This window comes from Euleptes europaea, chromosome 1 (assembly GCF_029931775.1).
Source record: "Euleptes europaea isolate rEulEur1 chromosome 1, rEulEur1.hap1, whole genome shotgun sequence".
In the NCBI taxonomy this organism is placed as follows: Eukaryota; Metazoa; Chordata; class Lepidosauria; order Squamata; family Sphaerodactylidae; genus Euleptes; species Euleptes europaea.
Window position 1 is genome coordinate 160963056 of NC_079312.1, and position 24257 is coordinate 160987312.

A 24257-nucleotide genomic window follows, 5' to 3' on the forward strand; every position below is an offset into this window, starting at 1 on the left:
CATTGGTTATCCATCTTCTTCATTTTTGTTGTTATATTGGCTTTATCTCCTTTCTCCTACTTCTTCCCCCATTTACTAGGCAGGATGGTGCTGGCACCATGGCCACTGTTGTCTGTGCTATTGGCAGGGTTGCCAACCTCCAGGTACTAGTGGAAGATCTCTCGCTATTACAACTGAGATAGAGATCAGTTCACCTGGAGATCAGCCAATAGAGATCAGTTCACCTGGAGAAAATGGCCGCCTTGGCAATTGGACTCTATGGCATTGAAATCCCTCCCCTCTCCAAACCCTGCCCTCCTCAGGCTCCACCCCAAAAATCTCCAGGTATTTCCCAACCTGGAGCTAGCAACCCTAGCTAATGGCCATGCAGTTGTTAACTTCCTAATGCTAGGGTTGCCAACCTCCAGGTACTAGCTGGAGATCTCCTGCTATTACAACTGATCTCCAGCCGACAGAGATCAGTTCACCTGGAGAAAATGGTCACTTTGGCAATTGGACTGTATGGCATTGAAGTCCCTCCCTTCCCCAAACCCTGCCCTCTTCAGACTCCACCCCAAAAATCTCCAGGTAATTCCCAACCCAGAGCTGGCAACCCTGCCTAACATGCACAAAAGTGTTGCTCCTTGGATGCATCAGAAAGAGGGTCTGCGGGGTTGTGGGAGTCAGAGAGAGAATCTGATCTCCAGTCTAGGCTAGCCCCTTGCCTGGTCTAGCCAGGCCATGACTGGGGTGGCAGCAGACTCAGTAACACCTCTGGCATCAAACTGGCCTACACAGGAAGGGGTGGTGGGGAGCTTGCAGGTCAATTACAGGTGTCTTTCCTGCTCTCATAAAATATAAACTGGACACTCCTGCACAAGAACAGGAAGGAGACCCACCAAGGAATGGATGGGAGACCCTCCACATAATACCAGGGCTGCTGTGGCAAATCATAGAATCATAGAGTTGGAAGGGACCACCAGGGTCATCTAGTCCAACCCCCTGCACAATGCAGGAAATTCACAACTACCTTCCCCCTCCCACACACACACCCAGTGACCAGAAGATGCCCAAGATGCCCTCCTTCTCATGATCTGCCTAAGGTCATAGAATCAACATTGCTGACAGATGGCCATCTAGCCTCTGCTTAAAAACCTCCAGGGAAGGAGAGCTTACCACCTCCCGAGGAAGCCTGTTCCACTGAGGAACCGCTCTGTTAGAAAAGTCATCCTAATGTCTAGGCGGAAACTCTTTTGATTTAATTTCAACCCGCTGGTTCAGGTCTGACCTTCTTGGGCAACAGAAAACAACTCGGCACCCTCCTGTTAGTCACTTGCCTTGAAAACTCCATAAGGGGTCGCCATAAGTTAGCTGTGACTTGACTGCACTTTACACACGCACACACAATTTTTTTCATCATTATCATTAATTCTCTTTGGAGTCAGTATAATTTAACAATTTTGTTAAATAAAGTATTAAGTTCAAAGCATATGTTTTCACAAAATTGTTAAAGCACACATAACATTTGGGGTTTCGAAACTGACTGAGCATAGTAACAACTGGGCTAGATCCACGGTCCAGCACAGTTTTTGTTTTTTGTTTTGTCATTTGTTTCTTAAGCAGATGAAGGAAACAAATCAAAAGAAATGCAATTATAGACACTATTTTGTACGTTTCGGCATTTCATTCATATCCATCTTTGTTCTTTTCCCTTAGATATGAAGGTGAAATAAACAAACGCAGTGCAATGGAATTTACCTTCACCACACTGAAAAAGGTAGGTCGACATGCTTTCCCATGCAATGGGATGGCTGTTCTTCAACAGCCACCCAGGTGGTTAAACTGTCAACCACCTAAAGATATAGGTCAAATTTGAGACAGACGAGGGGGACCTCCAAGTGTTGAGTTGCTAATTTCATGCAGGTTTTGACTTGATGAGATTTTTTCAGGCTTTGGACCAAATAACTAAATGCAATATTCTTTTAAATAAAAAGTTTACTTTTAAAATTGGAGCCAGGCCTCTGAAAGATATCTATATGGCAGGCAGACAGATTTTAAGAGGCGTCTGCCAGAGCTGACAATTATCATTTCAAATATGTTCTATACCCTGTAAAGTAGGACAGAAATAAATGATGAGAATTGTAACTGAAAAAGATTAAGTGGATTTTAAGTCATTGATATTTGTATTTCAGGCCTTCAGAATATGAGCTGCGCACCCTGCCCCACATATTGAGTCCCAACTTTTCCTCCCCTTGAGAGCCAATGTGGTGTAGTGGTTAAAAGTAGTGGACTCTAATCTGGTGAACCGGGTTGGTTTCCCTACTCCTCCACATGAAGCCAGCTGTATGACCTTGGGCTAATCACATTTCTCTCAGAGCTCTCTCAGCCCCGCCTATCTCACAAGGTGTCTGTTGTGGGAAGGGGAAGGGAAGGAGATTGTAAGATGGTTTGATTCTCCTTAAAAGGTAGGGAAAGTCGGCATATAAAAACCAACTCTTCGTCATCATTGGCTGTCATTCTCAGGAACAGGGAAATGTAGCATCCTGCTTTTTAAAAAATATCTTTTTATTCATTTTTAAGAAGAGAATATATATATACAATATATACAATACATACATACATAAAGTAACATAGAGGAACAGGCAGGGGAAGGGAAGAAGATCCAACCTATCATACAATTAAATAGCATCCTGCTTTTTGTATGACTAGACGTTACCATGGACAGGGTGTTTGTATGTGAGAGACGGAGCTGCTGTTTTTGGCAACAACCATGCATCTTCCATAATGTCTGCTCTTAGTCTCAGAATTTTGTTATAACTCCTCTGAAAGGCTGGTAAACAACAAAATTGAATCCAGAGAACCTGTAATTGGCAGTGACTGTTGGCGTTCTTGTGACAATGTCTGGGGTAAACCTGTTTAATTATAAGCAGCCTATTCAAGGTTTTGGCAGGATTTTCGTCTGCCAGCAGAATTTTCCTGCTCTTCCCGTTCTTCTTCTTATAAGGACAGTCTTGTGCCACTATGTAATTGCCCTGTTCCACCTCTGGAGGGATGGTTCTCGAGTGTTAGTTGAAGGCAATTGCTATGGAGACTGTTTGGGGACAAAACAAGTCGGGTGTCATTACAGAACAGAAACCTTTTCTATGACTCCTTGCTATTATGAATGATTAATTCATTTACATGGATTCACCCCCCCCAATTGAAACCTGTTAGCAAGTGCCTTTCTGTTTACTCCACTGGTGCTATCCAACAATCCCTGTTTTCTAATAATTAAAAAGATGACTCTGTGGGCCAGCCCAGTTTACTTCCTTCTGTGCTCCACCTAATTCCCAGCAGAATTAATTATAAAATCATACAGATAAGTTGCAAAATGGAGGGGAAAGGGAGGTGTGGGCCCCAAATGTCTAAAAGATACACATAAGATAACTCCTGCTGTCTAGGGAATTCTTGGGAATTATGGGGTTCCTTGGAAACTAGGGTTGCCGACTTCCAGGTGGAAGAGATCAGTTTCCCTAGAGAAAATAGCCGCTTTGGCAATTAAACTTTATGGCATTGGTCCCTCCCTCTCTAAACCCCGCCCTCCTCAGGCTCCACCCCAAAAATCTCCAGGAATTTCCCAACCCGGAGCTGGCAACCCTACCAGAAACATCTCAGTGGTTTCTCAATGAGACCATGAGGAATGACAAACAAGTTAGCCACCACGGCTGTTTATCTTCTCCAGAAATACGTAGCTGTAGGATTGTACTGATTGTGTTCTAGATCATTCTTTTACCATTCAAGTACAGTCACAGTGACATCAAACAGGTCTGGCATGCAAAGAACTGATTGTGCACCTTAGAAGATGTGCCCAGAATCTTCTGAAATATGTTGGAATTCTATGACCAATTTGCAGGAGTTTAATTGCAAACAAATCATGTGAAAAGAGTTCCTTAAAAGTAGAAAGTTTCAAAGTCACTGATCTCGGGCCTAATGGCTTTAGGGTTGCCAGCTCTGGGTTGGGAAATACCTGGAGATTTTGGGGGTGGAGTCTGAGGAGGGCAAGGTTTGGAGAGGGGAGGGACTTCAATGACATAGAGTCCAATTGCCATAGTGGCCATTTTCTCCAGGCGAACTGATCTCAGTCACCTGGAGATCAGTTGTAATAGTGGGAGATCTCCAGCCACCACCTGGAGGTTGGCACCCTTAAATGGCTTGCATCCACCAAAGTGTTTCTGAAGACCACCTGCAGAGTATGACTTTCTTGCCTGCCCCTCCCATTTCAGCCCAAACGTCCACCCAAAAATCTGTTCCATGGGAGCAGCAGTTTGGATGGGAACAGGAGGGCAGAGGCCCCCACCTTAGCTTACAAACCCAGAAATATGTCACCAAAAGTTTCAGTCACAAATTCTTCTCTTCTTGAACTTCACAGGATCTAGACAATGGATTCCTGCACAAAACTGAACTGGAAGCGAAACTGAATGGACTTCATGCTATGGCAGAGTTGATGAAAACTATCCATGATCAGGTAAAAAAAAAAAAAGAGGGATATTTTTAAGAGAGAAACTGGGCTGTTCAAGCTAGGATAAATACCAAGAGCATCCAGGCTGGTCGACACCTTGTATGTTTATAAGTTAATGAAAATTTACAAGTTAATTAAGGATCCTGGAGGGTTTTTTCCCATCTTCTGGGCATGGAGTAGGGGGTCACTGGGGTTGTGATGGGGAGATAGTAGTGAATTTCCTGTATTGTGCAGGGGGGTTGGACTACATCAGGGCTTCTTAAACTTTTTCCACTCATGACCTCTTTTCACCTGAGAATTTTTACGCAATCCCGGGCATATAGGTATATAAAATAGGTATACAAATCAAACATTTACTGATAATACATAATAAATAATTTTATTTTAAAATAATTCTTTGGTATACATATAATTTTGCCATTTACCGTTGCCAAATTTTTGCAACCCCCACATTCAGTTACGAGACCCCATATGGGGTCGCGACCCACTGTTTAAGAAGCTTTGGACTAGATGACCCTAGTGGTTCCTTCCAACTCTATGATTATAAGGTTCTGTTTTGGAGCTTGTCCGGATCTATTTCAATAAGTTTTGCTTGCGCTCATTACTTGTGCTCATTCACCATGTGTAATCTGCGTGAGTCACAAGGCATCCGTGCAGAGCCTGCGTGATTCACTGTTGATACTGAACAGGCTGAGTACCCCTTATCCAAAGTGCTTGGGATCAGAAGTCCGTATTTCAGATCTTTCTGTATTTTGGAATATTTCCATATACATAATGAGATATCTTGGGGATGGGACCCAAGGAAATTCATTTATTTTATATATATGTTTTATATACACTTTGTACACATAGCCTGAATGTAATTTAAAACAATATTTGTGTACACTGAACCATCACAAAGCAAATTGGCACACTGCTAAGGGCCTGTGAGTAATGCCTGCATGTCAGTTTCTGGGTCATTCTGATTTTTGGATGACCGGTTAAGGGATACTCAACCTGTATTACCGATAGAGGGACTCTTCGGCTGTATAGTGTCAATAATAATAATAATAATAAATCATCTCCCCCCTTTTATTTATTTATTTTGTTGAAGTATGAAATGTTAGATGAATAGCCAATGGCTGTTAAATCTAGGGAAAGGAAAATATTAGATACCTTCTTGGGCACATGTGGAGTAGCTGCTCCAAAAGCTGACCAACTACACTGATCTCCTAGAACAGCCTGCAAAGCAGGGCCACTCTCTTCTTTTAGACCAGACTGCTATCTTCAAGAATGGCCCATGCCAAATTATTCAGAGTTTAAATGTGAGATTGTAAATTATAGGCTTAGTTCTGTTTTATATGCTTTTTTGTGATTCAGTAAATGTGTACCAGATACCTTAAATTAACTGTTGTAATGGAAGTTAAATGGAACTGTTACGCACCTATCCAAGAAAGATGAGTTACTAGATCTGATCTGGTAACAGGCGCTCTTATCTGCAACCAATATGCAATTACAAACATGCTGTTTTGAAGCACAAACCTCTTCAGCTGGTTCAGGAAGGAATTCCCCCAAACCCACTTGACCTTCGTGGTATTTGGTCTAGGTACATACCCAGACGATCCTTTCCTGAGGAATTCAAAATATGCCATCCTCAAGGAGAGTGTACCAGGTGGAAACCAGCATGAAACTACCCGAAACTAGCATGGCATCCCTTTCACTTACAGGAGATGTGCCCAGTCTAACCAATACCCTTGATAGTGGCATATCTTGAAAGCAGCAGCTTGGGGGTCAGGGTGTGAACCTTTGGGGATACCATGCTGTTGAGGATACCCTTCCCCCCTTCCCCCCCTGTTTGCCAAGCCACTTCTTGGTCAAGTCCCTACTCAAGACAGGCCTGGTTTATGTGCGAGGATGGTGGAGATTCCCTGTGTGACTTCCAGGCTCACTGTGCCATTTAAACTGTGCTGCAACCCATAAAAAAGGTCTACACTTGGGTAATTTGCATGTCAGACACCCTTAGCCCTTGTGGATATTGTGCTGGCTTGCACTCTGAGCACATATAGGTACTTTTAACAAGACCCTGCAAAGTTGGACAGGGAAGATCTTTTCCCTCACACCGAAACTGGGCCTGAACCCAAGCCTTCTTCATCTCCTTTACGGGCTGGCTCCCCAGCGCTAGCTTGCCCTGCACTAAAATGCAAGTTCAGTGAGTGTAATGCCTGTAATCATTATTATTAATTGAATGTATGCTTTTGTGTTCAGTCTGCATAATTGCTCTTATGGAAATGCTAGGCCTAAAGTATAAGAGCTGGTTTGAAACACTATGTATTCATGTGCACACACATGAGGGCTTTGGGAAGGTGGCACCCGGGAGTCATGAGTCAGTAAATCAGGCTCTCTGTGTCTGGTACAGCCTTCCACCAATACACGGCCCAGAATTACCTACCGCTTAAGGAATGTTACGTTTCGGTTCCCCGTCCCAGATCATGTAGCCACCTAAATCCCCGCTTCAACTCCCACTGATAGGCCTATGCTAATCCAAAGGTGTCCATCATTGGGTCTTTGTGGGTCTGTGCTCTGTATTGCATATATTGTAACACCCCTGACCAGAGGTTATAAATGTTACGGCAATCCTTTGTTCTGGTGTGTGAATTGTCCTGCTTGCTCTGGGGCAATCACACCCGACTGCCTTATTTTGGCCACAATAAACAGATCGTTAATCTTGCAACCTCCGACTGTATTATTTATCATTGGCTACTAAGTAATACAGCAGCACTTCATGAGGACACTTCAGTTTCAGTTTGTTGCTAGCCCCCCCATAACCACTGTAACAAAGGAAGCAGATAGAGGCTGCTGGCAGGCTGGTGAACAGTCTGTACTTGCTATCTAGGGTTGCCAACCTCCAGGTTCGATCTGAAGAAGTGAGCTGTGGTACACGAAAGCTCGTACCCTGCCAGAAATTTGGTTAGTTTTAAGGTGCTACTGGACCTTTGCTCTTTTCTACTGCTAGTGACAGATTAACACAGCTACCCATCCTGTAATGTTACAGTGTTCCTCACTTAAAAAAAAAAAGCTCTTTAAAAGACGGAAAGGGGAGAGGTAAACTGTTTACAGGCTGGCAACCCTATGTGATGTTCATAAAATCATAGAGTTGGAAGGGAACTCCAGGGTCACCTAGTCCAACCCACACACACAATACAGGAAATTCACAACTACCTCCCACAACACCCCCAGTGAACCAAGCTCCACACCCAGAAGGTGGCAAAAAAATCCAATATTGTGTAAGTGCGTGACATTTATTCATACTCCCTCTTCATTTGTCCTGAGAACTTTAGCTCTTTTTTAATAAAAAAAAAAAAATGAGGTCAAAAAAACAAGGTGGCCCTGCCTATTTACCCAGGAATTAAGTGTCAGGAAGGGAACAGAAGTCACAAACTCTGCTTGGAAGCTTTTCCAAATCTCAGCCTTTGTTCTTTGCCAGTGGGGGATACAGGGGGAGGGGAGCAGTATAAAGAAGTTTGGTAATCCTTCTTATGGAAATAGTTTTTAAACTTTCCAAAAAAGTTTCAACTTTCAGTGAACTGATACATGGAAACAGGAAATACAACAGCCTGATCCTTCCCTTTCTGAGGTAGGGTTGCCAACCTTCAGGTACTAGCAATTGATCTCCAGCCAATAGAGATCAGTTCACCTGGAGGAAATGGCCGCTTTAGCAATTGGACTCTATGGCATTGAAGTCCCTCCCCTCCCCAAACCACGTCCTCCTCAGGCTCCGCCCCAAAAACCTCCCACTGGTGGTGAAGAGAGACCTGGCAACCCTATTTCCGCTAAAGCCAGTAAAAAAGGGCATAGGCGGAAGCATTTTTGTCAAGTCAAAGCTGACTCATGGCAACCCCGTAGAGTATTCAAGGCAAGAGACATTCAGAGGTGGTTTGCCATTGCCTGCCTCCGCGTCACCCCCCTAGTATTCCTTGGAGGTCCAAATACTAGCCAGGGTCAGTGCTGAGAGTGTGTGACTGGCCCAAAGTCAACCCGGAAGCTTCCATGGCGCGAGGCCAAATAAACACCAGAAGTATTCTGGCTTCAGACTCCTCCAGGTTCGATCTTGCCTGCACCCAAACCACACAAGTATGTGTGGTTTTTACTCACTGGGATTACACTCCTTTTGAAAGTTACTGAGCTGAAGCTTCTTTTAGAACTGCCAAGGAGCCCTCCCTCTGTACCTTGACATCATCAGTCATCCAATAAGTATCTGCCAGAGGTCAGGAACTGCAGCATGTTATAAAAGATGATGTTAAAATATGATTTACGAGGGCAGGAAACAAATGGGCAAGCGATGAAAAGAGCAGCTTGCTGCTGTGCAAACCCAGCTTGTTCTGCTCAGAATTTGGCAGAGGTCCTCAAAGCAGAAAATAAGGGGCAGTGGAAGTATGAGCCATGAGGCTGCACATTTACCTGGGCAGGAATGCAGAAGAGGTTAGAAAGGATTCAGAAGGAAGGCTGATGAATAAGGTTGCCAGCTCCGGGTTCGGAAATACCTGGAGATTTTGGGGAAGGAGCCTGAGGAAGGCAGGGTTTGGGGAGGGGATGGGCTTCAATGGAATGGAATGCCATAGAGTCCACCTTCCAAATTGGCCATTTTGTCCAGGTGAACTGATCTCTGTTGCCTGAAGATCAGATGTAATAGCGGGAGATCACCAGCCATAACCTGGAGGCTAGCAACCCTACTGATTAAATAGATTATAGCAAGGTGCGCACCTATGGTTGCCAGGTCCCTCTTTGCCACCGGCGGGAGGTTTTTGGGACTGAGCCTGAAGAGGGTGGGGTTTGGGGAGGGGAGGGACTTCAATGCAATAGAGTCCAATTGCCAAAGCGGCCATTTTCTCCAGGGGAACTGATCTCTATTGGCTGGAGACCAGTTGTATTAGCAGGAGATCTCCAGCTAGTACCTGGAGGTGGTAACCCTACACTCACCCATGCCATGAGAGATGCATTAATTAAATCATTAAACGCTCCTGCAAGTTAAAAAGTATCCACCCATGGGAGAGGCTGCCCATCGCATCTCTTTGAGGGTTACGGCACTTTGTATTCCCAGCTATGTATTAAGAGTTTGAAAATGTTATAAAAAACATCGCTTTAAAAGGGTTTTTGGATACCATGGCTTATAAATGGTTGGAAGACGTCTTTACAGCTAAAGGGGCCAAACAAAGTGTGAACAGTATTTTTTATAACGTTTTTAAACTCTTAATACATTGGTGGGAATACATAGAAAGTGCGAACAGTATTTTTTATAACATTTTCAAACTCTTAATACATCGCTGGGAATACAAGTGCGGTAACCCCCTTTGTGATTTACTGTTATGCCTTCTTTCAATCATCCTCCATGGTAGACAAATTATTTCTGCCATATTTCTGTATCAGGATGCTTTGGATTGTTCAGTCATACCTGACGCATGCAGAGACAGCAGAGAGTGATACACAGTGAGATTGTCAGAGGAGGCTGCTGGTTACATCTCTTCATAAGTCACTGCTCCAACTGCGCCCCCTCCTAATTAGAAGACATGCCTACGTCACCTAAGCGGTGACTTATCCAGAGGCAGGCGCCCCTGAGGATGGCTAATTCTTACACTTTAAAAGTAAACCTTTTGGGGTATAATTTAGTGTGCCTGCAACTTTAATTGAGAAAGAAAGCTTGTCTCAGCTATCAGAAGTTTGAGAACCAGTCATAGGAGGCTGAAGGAACTGGGTTATACAGGATTTTCAGATTTTGTTGGTGAAAAGTTTTCATTCTGCCCCATGGCGCAGAGTGGTAAGCTGCAGTACTGCAGTCCAAGCTCTGCTCACGACCTGAGTTCGATCCCAATGGAAGTCGGTTTCAGGTAGCCGGCTCAAGGCTGACTCAGCCTTCCATCCTTCCGAGGTTGGTAAAATGAGGACCCAGCTTGCTGGGGGTAAAGGGAGGATGACTGTGGAAGGCACTGGCAAACCACCCCATAAACAAAGTCTGCCTAGTAAACGTTAGGATGTGACATCACCCCATGGGTCAGGAATGACCCGGTGCTTGCACAGGGGACCTTTACCTTTACCTTTTAACCTCATGTATAAATGTATATATGCCACCTAAATGTTCTAGGTCCCAAGAATCAGGAACTTTATGGAATGTACTGGCTGATGTTATGGATTCTCTCCTTGTTCAATACCCTAACTCCCAACTGATCCTAGGAAGTGACTTTAATGCAAGAATAGATTCGGGTGTTATTGATGCAAGAGCGAACATCAAGGTGCAAATCGCTACCCATGCTACTCTGTTGGGTTATGCAGATTGAGTATGCCTTATCCAGACTGCTTGGGACCAGAAGTGGTCCATATTTCAGATCTTTCTGTATTTTGGAATATTTGCATATACATGAGATAACTTGGGGATGGGACCCAAATCGAAACACAGAATTCATTTATGTTTTATTTACACTTTATACGCCTAGCCTGAATGTAATTTTAAACAATATTTTAAATTCTTTTGAGTACCTTGAACCATCAGAAAGAAAACTGGCCTGCTGCTGAGGGCCTGTGAGTAACGCCTGCCTGCTGGCTCAAAAAGTCTGTGTTTTGGGTCAGTCCAGATATCGGATGTCCGGATAAGGGATACTCAACCTGTATTGAGCTTAGAGACACGAGGAGATTCAATGACCATTTTCCAACACCCGGATTGTATCTCAGAATGATAAGGGCAATGATGAGAACTAGCATTAATAAGAGGGAAATACTAGAACTACCATTAACCAACTGATGGAATTAAACTGTGAAGGGTGCCCCCACCCCCTCAGCATGTAATCTCGTAATTGTGGTATGTGTTTACCTTTTCCTCGGGGTAGTATGGGGGGGAGGTGAAGAGGGGGAGGTCTGCTCCCATAAGAACCTGTCATCACCTGAGACCTGGGTCCAGGAGCACTGGAATAAAGTATGCAAAGCATTTTGGAAAAAAGATGTCTCATGCTGTTATTATTCACATACATCCCAGCTTCTAGTGTTTAGTTGCTTGCTATAATCACTGTAACCTTGGCTTGTTCAAGGCAACTCAAGCCCAGTCTTCTTCCCACTTTTCTAGGAACTTGAGGAGGCAATGTCACAAATCAAGGATGTCTCCATTGTCCTGGGGATTGACCACAAGAGATCCAATATCGACCCACACAGGATTGTGGAGGAAGTGAGGGCCCAGTATGAAGCCCTGGCTATCAGGAGCTGGGAGGAGTTAGAAGCACTCACAAGGAGCAAGGTATGTACCTACTTGCCTCCAGGACAGCCTTCCCAAAACTCTGCATGCAAACGACAAGTCCTACAGAGTGATCCGGAAAGGGGTAAATTTGTAACAAAACACTACAGCAGTTGAGAGAAAATACTGAAGGGCCACAAACAGATTTTTAAAAAGTAATGTCTTCTTTCCTGTTCTTTTGAACTGTCCTGGAAATCTCCAAAGAGGGAGCTCACTGGGTGCTTTCTACACTGGCCTCTTTCTTTGTTTCCCCCTGTTCTTAGACGGAGGTCTTGAACAATAAACCATAAAACTTAAATAAGACCCATCTCTAAAAACACCTTCCTTCGACTCTTCTCTGCAGCCTCCAAAAAAATGAGCAACAAAATAAGTACACTGAGGGTCAGAGTCCTCTAAGAGGAACTGAACCTTTTGCTCCAAAGTTGCTCGAGAAAATGCGGACCATTTGTTAAAATATGGTATAATCCATTTTAGCCTAAGTTGGTACATGTAAGGACAATGCAAAAGGATACGTACCAAGGAGTCCACTGACTGAAGAGGGCAGGGACACAGCCGGTCTGAACTACATTGGTCTCAATTTCTGGGAGAAATCTAATCAGTTAGAGAAATCTAATCAGATGTTTGTGACACATAATCAATAGGCGTTAATACCAAAAAAAAAGACAGAATACAATGTATGTATTGAAATCAGTGGCTTGTATCCAATGAGCAAAAGTTGAAGCCTTTCTCCACCTTTAAAGGCTCTTCCGAGGAGGAAGTTGGAAGAAGGTCACTTGGGCTGAACATATACATGTTCAGACTGGCTCAACTTTCTCAGAAAAGTATGGAAAATTAGGATGAGTCCAGGGTGTGTTGAATCATGAGATGTTGATCGGGTCAACAAGGTACATACGTATTGATGGTGAGAATCCATTAAATGATTTAAAACAATGAGGTAGCCTTTTGAGATCATTATTACCTCAAACAGAGCATCTACTGATCCTCTGAGAAGTGGGAGGGGGGCAATGAGTACAATTAGAGTTGCATTTTTTTCTTAGATATGTATTTTTTTTCCCTTGGGCCCTGTGTGTGTGTGTGTGTGTAAAGTGCCTTCAAGTCGCAGCTGACTTATGGCGACCCCTTTTGGGGTTTTCATGGCAAGAGCCTAACAGAGATGGTTTGCCAGTGCCTTCCTCTGCACAGCAACCCTGGTATTCCTTCGCAGTCTCCCATCCAAATACTAACCAGGGCTGACCCTGCTTAGCTTCTGAGATCTGATGAGATCAGGCTAGCCTGGGCCATCCAGGTAAGGGCCTACACTGCTTGATTTCTGTCCCCAGTGCAATGCGCTGCTATTGCTAAGAGGAGTGTTAATGTACTCTTAAATGTTCCCTCCAGCTGAATGAAGGAGAGTTACAGTCTGCTAAGTATGGGGATCATCTTCTTAATGACCGAAGGATAATTGCTGAGCTGAACATACAAATCCAGAAAATGAGATCTTGCATCCTGTCATTGAAAAGCCAGGTAAAATGTGGTTGGTAGAAGAAAATGAGTATGAGAAAGAGACAGGAAATATATTCAGCCAGGAGTTTACAAATATGCTGCACTTTTTGTTTTTGCTATCAAGTCACAGCTGACTTATGGTGACCCCGTAGGGTTTTCAAGGCAAGAGACCTTCAGAGGTGGTTTGCCATTGCCTGCCTCCATATCAAGACCCTGGTATTGCTTAGAGGTCTCCCATCCAAACACTAGCCAGGGTCAGGGCTGAGACTGTGTGACTGGCACAAAGTCACCCAGCAAGCTTCCATGGCGCAAGTGGGGATCTGACCCTGAGTTTCCCAGGTCCTAGTCCGACACCTTAACCACTACACCATACTGGCTCGCACACTGCAAAATATGTATAAACAAAAGTGTATGGGATTTCCAGCCTCTGCAGACAAAACAGAGGTGGCTGGACTTAGGCTTTACTACTCCAGCCTTGAGGTTCGTTTCTGGGAGGGTAAGAGCCACACACAAACTCACCTCACACCTTTGCTCAAACCAATCAACAGAATTTATTGATTACAGAGAGAGTAAAAATAGGTAAACTCTCATTCCAAAACAGGCAATAAAAAAAGAAACCTAAACAATTAACTAGCTGTGCTAAGTCCTTACAAAACAAAACTGAGCACCTGTGGTCTTACTGCCAGTTCCCGTCGCCCAGGACAATAACCTGAAAGGAGCTTCCCTCCATGGAAAAACCCTCCCTCTTTCACATCATGGGCCTCATTAGTTTCAGGTGTTCCCAATACCCTCCCAGCTGTGGTTCCTTAGGGGTTCGTCCTCTCAAGGCCAGCATGCCCTTTGAACCAGCCCAGCTGCTATGATAGCTTTTTTCTTACGAAAAGCTTTACCGTTTCTTGGAATATTGGGACTTTTTAGGGATTTGTCCTAGTACTTTAATATGTGAATGCCTGTCTCACAAAATGTGTTAACTTGGACAGAAAAAAAACAAGAAGATATGCACATCGGCAGGTCTTGCTGATCAAAATGAATGTTGCATAGAAAAATACAAGTGAATTATGGCAGATGCAAACAGGGATATATTGTTCAGGGGGTCACTGCTTGGTGTCAGAGCACATGTTTTACATTCAGAAAGTTTCAGGTTCAGTCTCTGGAATCATCCATTTAAAAGATTATAGGTAACAGGGCTGGAAATAACTCTGCCTTAAAAGCGTTGCTATTAGATGGCAGAGCCATTCCTAGGAGGGTGGGGCATCTGGGACATGCTTGTGCTCAAATGTCTTTGGCCCATTATCTGAGTGAAATAGAAATCAGCGAAGAAGAGCAGAGGATAGGAAACTACTAATGCATTTTTTTACCCTGCCGTTGATCATCTTTTTTGTCATTTGTTTTCCCACTCCAGTGTCTTCGTCTAGAAGGGACTGTCAAAGAAGTTGGAACACAGGGTGAAGCTGCCCTTAATGATGCCAAAGCCAAACTGGCTAACTTGGAGGAAGCCCTTCAAAACCTCAGGCAGGACTTGGCTCACCTGGTTAAGGAGTATCAAGAGCTGATGAATATTAAGCTGGCTTTAGATATAGAGATCCTTACCTACAGGGAGTTGATGGAAGGGGAAGAGATCAGGTGAGTGATGGGGACCGGGCATAGGTGTGGACTAAGAAGAGGGCAGAGCCAAAATGAATTTAATCACAGAAATTCTCTTCAAAATTCTCTCTGAATGTTAAGGGTGGATATTCAGGTATTTTGAACGTTCATGTGACATTTTATGACATTCCATACTTGGTGTTTGCCGAAATCAAAACAATGGAAGGGTGCCTGTTGCTCTTAATTGTTCTCAAATTTCAGATCCTGAGGGACAATTCTACATTCAAAACACACATTTGTATTTTAAATACAAAACACATTAAAAAAAATCCATACACATGTAAAATTTTGAAGGCCAGATTTGACATTTTGACGCAAAATTGAACATTTGTGAATATTTTCCACTCTAGCAAAGGATAGACCAATTCTTACCTAAATGTCAGAACATGCACATGTATTCCTTTGCCTTAGTTCATTGTAAAAAAAAAAAAAAGGTCTGATAGAATTTTAATTAGGGATGCCGCGAATTTTGTGGCAAACGTGTTTGACAGTTAAACTTACTGTATTTGACTGTGGCAATCAGAACTAAGCTGATGCTCATGTCTGTTCAGTTTGGCATCAAATCTCTCAAAAACCGGCCTCACAAACATGCAGAATATTATATGCAAGTTTGAACTGTACATGCATAGAGCTGTATGTGTGTTTAAGGTGGGATAAAGGTTCATGCAGTTCAAGGTACATCTAATGAAGTGAGCTCTGACTCACAAAAGCTTATCCTGGAATAAATGTCTTTAATCTTTAAGGATCGATTTCCAGGAGATGGAGTTCACCAAGTGGGGACCCCAAACACGAACGTGTGAATCCTGTCTCAATCCTTGGTTACATGTGTGTGCCTTGTGCACATGTATCCACTCCACTTGGGATCTTGGCTGCAAGGGGAAGGAGCTGTAGTCTTCCTGTCCACATCGGTTCTCCAAACAGAAATGGACCAGGCAAGAAGCTATTAGGCCCATTGCGGAAGACATGTGGGCCTGCAAACTGTTTCTGCTTGTAGTAACAGTGGGATGGGAGGAGGTTAAAACTCCTACATGCTGCTGTGGTCCCAGCCAGAGTGGGAATGGTGCACATGAGGAACAGAGAAGAATGTAGTAATAATTTTGGTGGAGTTCACAGGTTGGGTCCAGGGTTCCAGCACCTCAAACCCTGTGAACTCTGTCTCATTGAAATTGACCTTCTAGTGCTACTGGCCTGACCTGGATAGCCCAATCGCATCAGATCTCAGAAGTTAAGCAGGGTCGGCCAGCGTGATGTGACAGCCAGTGTGGTGTAGTGGTTAAGAGCAGTGGACTCTAATCTGGAGAATCTGGTTCGATTCCCCATTCCTCCACATGAAACCTGCTGGGTGACCTCAGGCCAGTCACAGTTCTCTCAGAACTCTCTCAGCCCATGCGAAGGCAGGCAATGGCAAACCACCTCCGAACATTTCTCACCTTGAAAACCCTACGGGGTTGCCGTAAGTCAGCTGTGACTTGACAACACACACACACACACACACTGCCACTGGACTACTGCTTTATTTTGCTGACACAGGCTAACATGGCTACCCATCTGGAATTAACCTGTGGCTCACTGCATGCAGGACCTTTCACCAGATACTCACGTAAGCCAATTCTCAGTTATACTGCTACCCAACTCATTGAACTATCTTTCTTCTTATGATTCATTCCTTCTTGTAAAACTTAGCTCATTTGTTGTTGTTGTTTTTCTCACAGCATGGAGTCCCCAGCATTTGCATTCATTAGCAGAATCTCCTCTGGCCCAAAGTTCCGTAAGTTGATTTTTTTGTTAATCCTTTGATGGAAGCTGCATTAATCTCCCTCATTTTGAAGGCTATCTTACATTTGACCATCCAGTCAAATTACATTTTAGAACGGAGCAGGGCTCCCTTTTATCTTTACTGTTAAAGGAACTCCACAATACTTCCTGGGACAACATGATTCTGACCAAAATAAGATCATTTGGAGTCTCTCTTGGCCATCTAGATCTATCTTCTGAGGCCCACATCTTTAAAAGTATCAAACAACGACTTTTGGGTATGGATTTTCAGTGGTTACATCCCACTCAACCTTTTGTCTGTTCATCAGCAATGCTGGGTCTTTCGATTAAAACCGAAGGTATCCCCCATTATTTTTATAATTTGGATACTCCTTCCCTTCAGAGAGCATTTTCCCTTGCCAGTCGGGCTGTTGAAAAAAAAAATTCGGTATAGTTCGGATTCGGCCGAATTCGGCCCGTCTGGATTTGGGATATGTCGAAGTCCGAACTCCCCCACTTTGGGTACATGCAATTCGGGGCAAATTCAAAGTTCGGGAAAAAATTCGGCCGAATAAAGCCATTAAAAACACAACTGCACCTTTCCGCAGCTCCTGGGGGGGCATTTTTGGGGGTAGAGGTCCCAAACTTTTAGCGGAGCTTCAAAGGACCCTTCTTGCAAGACCCCCCAAGTTTTGTAAAGATTGGGTCAGGGGGGGCTGAGATATGGGCCCCGAAAGGGGTCCCCCCACCCTTAATGTGCATCTCTGAGCAGAGCTTGCCGCCCATGCACAAAGTTCCCAGCCCCGACAAACAGCTGAGCTGCGGGGAGCAAAGGTGGGGCAGGTGTGAAGAAGTTTGCAAAGCAACACAACTGCAAAGCAACACAACCATGCAAAGTTTGCAACCATGCAAAGCAACACCTGACACCTGGGAGTTTGCAAACCATGGAAAGGGACAGAGGCAGCTAGCTATGCATAATGAGCAGGAGGGGGTGGAATTTCCCCTTTTGCATCGGACTCGAGTCGGGACCAGGCAAATGCATTCTTTAAGTCACCATTTGAAAACCAGTTTTGAGCAAGCATCAAAATAGACCTAACCGATCTTATGAATGAGGGAAAACCTGAGGACACACAACTGAAGCCCCCCCCCTCAAACCAGGGAGAGAGAGACTCGAGGGGGCACACACACCCCAGGCAGAACGGGCGAAATCCCCCTTTGGCTTCCCCCCCACAGAAACTGCTCCCTCCCCCCCCCCACACAGACTCTGCTTCCCCCCCCACACACACACACACACAGGAGAAAAATTATAGATTAAAGCCCCCAAAGGGGTCTTACTGTGGCTGTCTTCTGTTCCATCAGGAGGGGCTGGGAGGAGGACTGGGTAATCCAATACGATTCTATTTAAGCACGGGAGGTTTTGCCTTGGATTTGCTGCTCTGGAGATGCATACAGGATCAGGTGATCCATTCATCCCAATAGGGAAAAGGGGAAAGCCCATATCTCGGGGCCCCCTGACCCAATATTTACAAAACTTGGGGGCCTCTTAAGAAGGCTTGTGTGAAGCTATTCTGAAAGTTTGGGGGCTGCACCCCCCAAAAAGCACCCCCTGCAGCCACGGAAATGGAAAAGGGGGAGGGAAAAGGGGTGGAGCCCATACCTCGGGACCCTCTGACCCATTGTTTACAAAACTTGGGGGGGGTCTAGTAATAAGGCTTGTCTGAAGCTATGCTGAATGTTTGGGGGCTGCACCCCAAAAAATGCGCCCCCTGCAGCCACTGAAAGAGAAAAGGGGGGAGCCCATATTTCTGCCCCCAGTGAACCCATCTTTACAAAACTTGGGTGGTCTCTTAAGAAGGCTTGTCTGAAGTTATGCTGAAAGTTTGGGGGCTGCACCCCCAAAAAAGCACCCCCTGCAGCCACGGAAATGGAAAAGGGGGGAGGGAAAAGGGGTGGAGCCCATATCTCGGGACCCCCTGACCCAATGTTTACAAAACTTGGGGGGTCTCTTAAGAAGGCTTGTCTGAAGCTATGCTGAAAGTTTGGGGTCTCTACCCCCCAAAATGCACCCCCTGCAGCCACAGAAAGGAGCGAATGTGCACACCCACCCACCCCCACGAGGATTTCTCTCTTTCTCTCCCCGGCCGGGCCGCGCAGCAGCTGATTCCTCCAGTACTCAATCCTGACTGATTGGCCAGAAGAAGACCCAGCTTGGCCACCGATTGGCCGGGGGAGAATGCTGCTTACTGACGGTTATGCTGCTGCGCCCCGAATTTGCCGAATTTATTCGTGAACTCCCGAACTCACTGAATTCGGCTCCCCCGTTTTCCTGCCATTTTTGAGTTCGGTTCGTCCCGAACTAAAAACCGCCGAATCAGGGGAAATTCGGCTGTTTTTCAGTTCGGGCCGAACCGAATCGACAGCCCTACTTGCCAGGGTTAATGCCTTCCCATCTCGAATTTTGTACGGAAGGTTTCATCAAATTCCAATTCAGGATCAAATTTGCCCATGTGACTCTAACTCCCTGGATACACTTGAACACATATTACTTGACTGCTCTTTATATGTATCACCACGTGAGAAATGGTTAGGAAATAGGCTACATGCCAGGTCTCACTTGCCTAATAAAGTAAAATGCCAATTCTTAATGAATTATGTAACTCCAGAGATCACTGTGGACGTAGCCAAGTTTTTGGTTGAAGTGATGAAAATCCAAAATCTTAAAATCTTTGATATTTATGGTTCTCAGTTTTGATCTTATCGTACCGATTTTAAGATGACCACCCCAGCCCGCCTTCAAAGAAGTTAGGGCGGGGTGGATTTTGGCTGCAGTTGCGAGAAGAGAGCAAAGCGCTGGGCATCGTCAGGTCTGATGTGCGATGAGGGGTGGAGCCAAGGGAAGGGATATTATTGACTGGGTCACGCAGACCCTGCCTCTTTGGTATGCTTTCTGTTTGTGATATTTGTCATAATGTCTATGCCATTAAAGGTTTATGGAATGGAATTTGACCATCCAGTGCTGGCGAATGAGCTGAGAGGCAGGAGCACTGGAGCAAGAAAGGTCTTTAATGCATGGCTGTTTCACTCGCTGCCACCCCTCCTTTATGTCAGGTCTTTATGTTGATTATGCATGCCGTTTCCCACCGTCAGAGGTCGCTTTGCTCTCCCCTGCCTTTCCCCGCGTTTTGTTCACGTTTTCAAACTTGAGATAAAACAGGTCTCTGAAAACACGAGCAAAATGTGGGGGAAAGAAGGGGGAGAGCAAGGTGACCTCTGACAGTCCAAAATGGCATGCGTAATCAACACAAAGACCCAAAGTCGTTGGAGGGGTGACGGCAAGAGAAACAGCCATGCATAAAAGGCCAAAGACTTCGCAAAGCAGGAGAAAACTCTCAGAACTAAATACTCATTGTGGAATATCCTTCAAAATGATGGAACATGTAAGAGGCATGGATAAAGACACAAAACATAAAATCAAGCCTGTTCAAAATCGCAACCCTTCTCTTTCTGTTTTGTGATTGTTGTTTTTTGCAGCTTCTTCACAGTCCAGCGTCATGACTGCTTCAAACGTGGCATCCCGAGCAAGAGAACATTCAGCAGACAGAACGAGCCACAGCAGAGGCCGTCAGGAAAGCGGGCTTTCTAGAAGCCAGAGTGGTGGTACTGAGGGAGCCTCTGGTGGTGACTTCTCTAGAAGCCACAGTAATGCGAGCGGAGGAGCCCCCAAAGCTTTAAGAAACCACAGCACTGCAAGCAGAGGTACTTTGGAGAGTAGTCTTTCTAGAAGCCCTAGCAGCCGAAGTGGAAACTTTGCCGATGCCGAAAACACCACAGAAAGCAGCAGATCTAGAAGCCACGGGAGTGGAAGCTTTTCACAACCTGATACTCACAGCAACAGGAGCAGGGATAATCTAGAAGGCAGACTTTCTAGAAGTGCCAGCAGAGGCACCTCAGAAGGTAGCCTTTCTAGGAGCCAAAGCAACCGAAGTGGTGGCTTAACTGATAGCGTATTTGCTAGAACCCCCAGTGGCGCAAGTGAAGGTGTCTCAGAGGGCAGCCTATTTAGAAGTCATAGTGGTACCAGCACATCCTTTGTAGAAGGGGGCCTTTCTAGAAGCCAGAGTAATGAGAATGAAGAACTCGCTGGGCCTACTCTTTTGAGAACCAACAGTGCTGAAGATGGTGGTGTCCCAGTGGGTGGCATTTTTAGAGGTCATAGCAGGGCAAACAGGGGCAGCTCAGAAGGCGGGCTTTCCAGAAGCCAGAGTGATAACAATGAAAACCTCAGCAGCCATGAAAGTGAAGGATATGTTGAGCCCGCCGTTTCCAGAACTAATTCTGCGGAAGACGGTGGAGTCCCGGTTGGTGGCATTTCTAGAAGTCACAGTGAGGAAAGCAGGTACAGGTCAGAGGGAAGCTTTCCTAGAAGCCAGAGTGATGAAGCTGGATCCCAGAGCAGCCGTAGAAGGGAAAGATCTGTTGAGCCCCCTGTTTCTAGGACCAATAGTGCTGAAGACGGTGGGGTACCGGTGGGTGGCATTCCAACAAGTCAAAGGGAGGTAACCAGGCCCAGCCCTGAGCGTTCCCTTCCCAGATTGCACAGTGATGAAGAGGCAGCCCGCAGTAACCATAGAAAGGAAGCCTATGCTGAGCCTACTGTTTACCAAACTGGTAGTGCTAGTGATGACGGGGCCTCAGAGAGTGGCATTTCTAGAAGCCATAGCGAGGCTACGAGTGACAACTCAGCAGGTGGCCTTTCCAGAAGCCTAAGAGAACAAAGTGCAGGCACTGTGGACGCTGTCCTTCCTAGAGCTCCCAGTGAAGGTACACAGGAGGGCAGACTTTCTAGAAGTCACAGCGATCGAGCCAGAGGCAGCTCTGCGAGTAGCGGCTTTAGAACTCCCAGCGTCACAAGCGCAGCCTTAACAGACAGTGTCTTTACTGCCACTCCTTGCACTCCAGAGGAAGATGTTCACGAGGAAATGCTGTCAAGGGTTCCCAGTGGGGCCACAGAAAGTGTCCCCGAGGCTGGTCTTTCCAGAAGTCAGAGTGGCGATAGCGAAGGTCCTGTAGAGACGTCCACTCCAATTTCTAGAAATGATAGCTACGTGACTGCAGTTTCTCGTCGCGATTTGTCTAGAACCTACAGCAGTGAGGCTGAAAGCCCTAGTGGTGGGATAGAAGCCCCGGTGGGTAGCCCTGCGGATGGAAATGAAACCATTCCACAGAGGGGCCTGGGTGGAAGCTACAGCCGTGAGGAAGGCCTGTCCGTAACACCAAGTGGTGAGCCAGCAAGTCCAGGGTCCCCCTACTTGGTTGGCGAGGTTCGCTCTGATAATCTTCACTACCCCACAACCGAGGAAGCAAGCTACTATGGTGAATTCAACGCCGAGCAGTAGGCATCCTACAAGCACAGGAGTAAGATCCAGATACTTTCTCCTAGAAGTCCCATTCCATCAGATGGGACTCCACATTAAGCCTTCCGTTACCAAGGTTAACAGTTGGAAATCAGACTCTGCTGTCTTAAGTGGACATTGTGGGGACTAGATCATAGCATAATGCATGCACTGTAGGGAGAGAAAAGAGATATACAACATGTAGTTATGATCCAGGCATTAACCTCAGGGAACCATAAAAAAGCAGTATAGTCTTTTGACCAGTATTATAAGCATGCATTTTCCCCTTCCTTTTTCCCTTCTATTTATGTTTAATTTCTTCAAACTTTTAAATAATTCAGGGCTTTTCGAAAAGCAGGTCTCATGATGTGGCACAAGGGATTTTATTAGTGGAATGTAGTTAGTGGGGGCATTCCACTGCCGATCTTCTGGCTGCTTTTAAGGACCCCATTTTGAGTTTACCTGCTGAATTCTTAGAAGGAGGTTTCTTTTTAACTTCCACAAAGGTCTCTGGAAAGCTTCTATGGATAGCAGGAAGGTTCCATATTTACTAAATGCATAATAAACCCATGTTTTGTTTTGTTTTAAATAACTATAGGGCCAGTGTTAAATAGTGGCTTCAGGTGCATACAGGCATATGTCCCAAGAGGTTATTTCATGCAGCTGTCAGAGGTAGTGCCATCCTAAGCAGAATTACTGCCTTTTAAGCCCACTGACATCAATCCTCTGCTTGTGTGTTTGTGCTTGTGAAGTGCTGTCAAGTTGCAGCCGACTTATGGCGACCCTAGAAAGGGGATTCCCAGGCAAGTGAGAAGCAGAGGTGGTTTGCCATTGCCTTCCTCTGCAGGGTCTTCCTTGGTGGTCTCCCTTCCAAGTACCAACCCTGCTTAGCTTCTGAGATCTGATGAGATTGGGCTATACCATGCCACTTTTCCTCCCAATCCTCTGTTTAAAGCTGGGTTGTTAGCTCTATCTAGTCTCCAGCTAATTTCCCCCAATAAAGGAGACCCCTGTGCTTGACGTAACAGGATTTCTCCATCACAGTCAACCTAAGATAAATTGCTGGAGCTAAGGGCTTTCACCAGGAAAAGGGTTGGTACTAAACCTGGCCTGAAGTGCAGCACACAGAAGATACCGCTCTGTTAGGATTGCCAACCTCCAAGTACTAGCTGGAGATCTCCCACTATTACAACTGATCTCCAGCCAATAGAGATCAGTTCACCTGGAGAAAATGGCAGCTTTGGCAATTGGGCTCTATGGCATTGAAGTCCCTCCCCTCCCCAAACCCCGCCCTCCTCAGATTCCGCCCCAAAAACCTCCCGTTGGTTGTGAAGAGGGACCTGGCAACCCTACGCTCTGTTGATCAAGCTAAGGCAAGAAGGCTAGGCTCCTTTACACAAGGCCTAGCCAATCTGCAGGCTTCATACTGCCAGCAGGAGTGGATGTTGCACACCTTTATTCCCTACCATCTCAGAACAGGGCACCGAGATCTGAGCTTGGTCAGCCCACAAGGCTAAACTTCAGCCAGCAACCATGATGTTTCTGACTCAAGCACTGAAATCCCTGACAGTAAGTCTCTTAGGGATACACCACCACTGAAAAGCAGCTGCATGGCCATTTTTTAGCTATATGGAATCGTATGCAAATAACCCATTTGGATGTATGCTGAGAGCACCGTTGTGCATGCCCTCACAAATTAATTTCAGCATAGCAAGGGGACATCTGAAGCCAATCTCTGTTAGTTTTAGCATATATTCAGGTTCAGCTGCCTACCCAAACACAGCAAGTTCGTCCTAGCATGTAGATCAGAAGCCTGTACAATACACAGGTATGGCCATGGATAGATAGAAGCAAGTGGACTGGAATAAGTTGCTATGTCTCAGCCCCCTGTATTTTTTATTTTAAGAGCCTATCTCACAGGGTTGTTGTAAAGTTGAGGGTATTAAAATGCTTTGGAACATTATTCTCTAATCACAAGTAAGAAGGCGTGGGTATTACAGCACTCCATAACCGATCAGAGTTGGCCACATGGTGATATACCTGAGGGCGAACAAGGATAATTGTGAGTGAGGTGTGCCAGGTCAATTCTTCCTAGATATTGCACATATGGTTGATTCCATCCATCACAGTCAAAAGTCTGTCAGATTTAGTGATGTTGTTGAGGGTAAGTGAATTCTATGACCTTAGGCAGATCATGAGAGGGAGGACATCTTGGCCATCTTCTGGGCATGGAGTAGGGGTCACTGAGAGTGTG

At 45.3% G+C, this 24257-nt stretch overlaps 1 protein-coding gene across 1 annotated transcript in view; it reads left to right on the forward strand.

Annotated features, from left to right (window-relative positions):
* Positions 1-22006, forward strand: part of LOC130477224 (keratin, type II cytoskeletal 80-like) — a 69263-nt gene extending 47257 nt beyond the window's left edge. Inside the window, exons 3-11 of the mRNA XM_056849254.1 lie at positions 1696-1756; positions 4388-4483; positions 11565-11732; positions 13107-13232; positions 14614-14834; positions 16568-16623; positions 20142-20267; positions 20779-21006; positions 21570-22006. Of these exons, the coding sequence (XP_056705232.1) occupies positions 1696-1756; positions 4388-4483; positions 11565-11732; positions 13107-13232; positions 14614-14834; positions 16568-16623; positions 20142-20267; positions 20779-21006; positions 21570-22006 (1519 nt within the window). The remainder of the gene's footprint in view (positions 1-1695; positions 1757-4387; positions 4484-11564; positions 11733-13106; positions 13233-14613; positions 14835-16567; positions 16624-20141; positions 20268-20778; positions 21007-21569) is intronic.
* The last annotated feature ends 2251 nt before the right edge of the window (positions 22007-24257 follow it).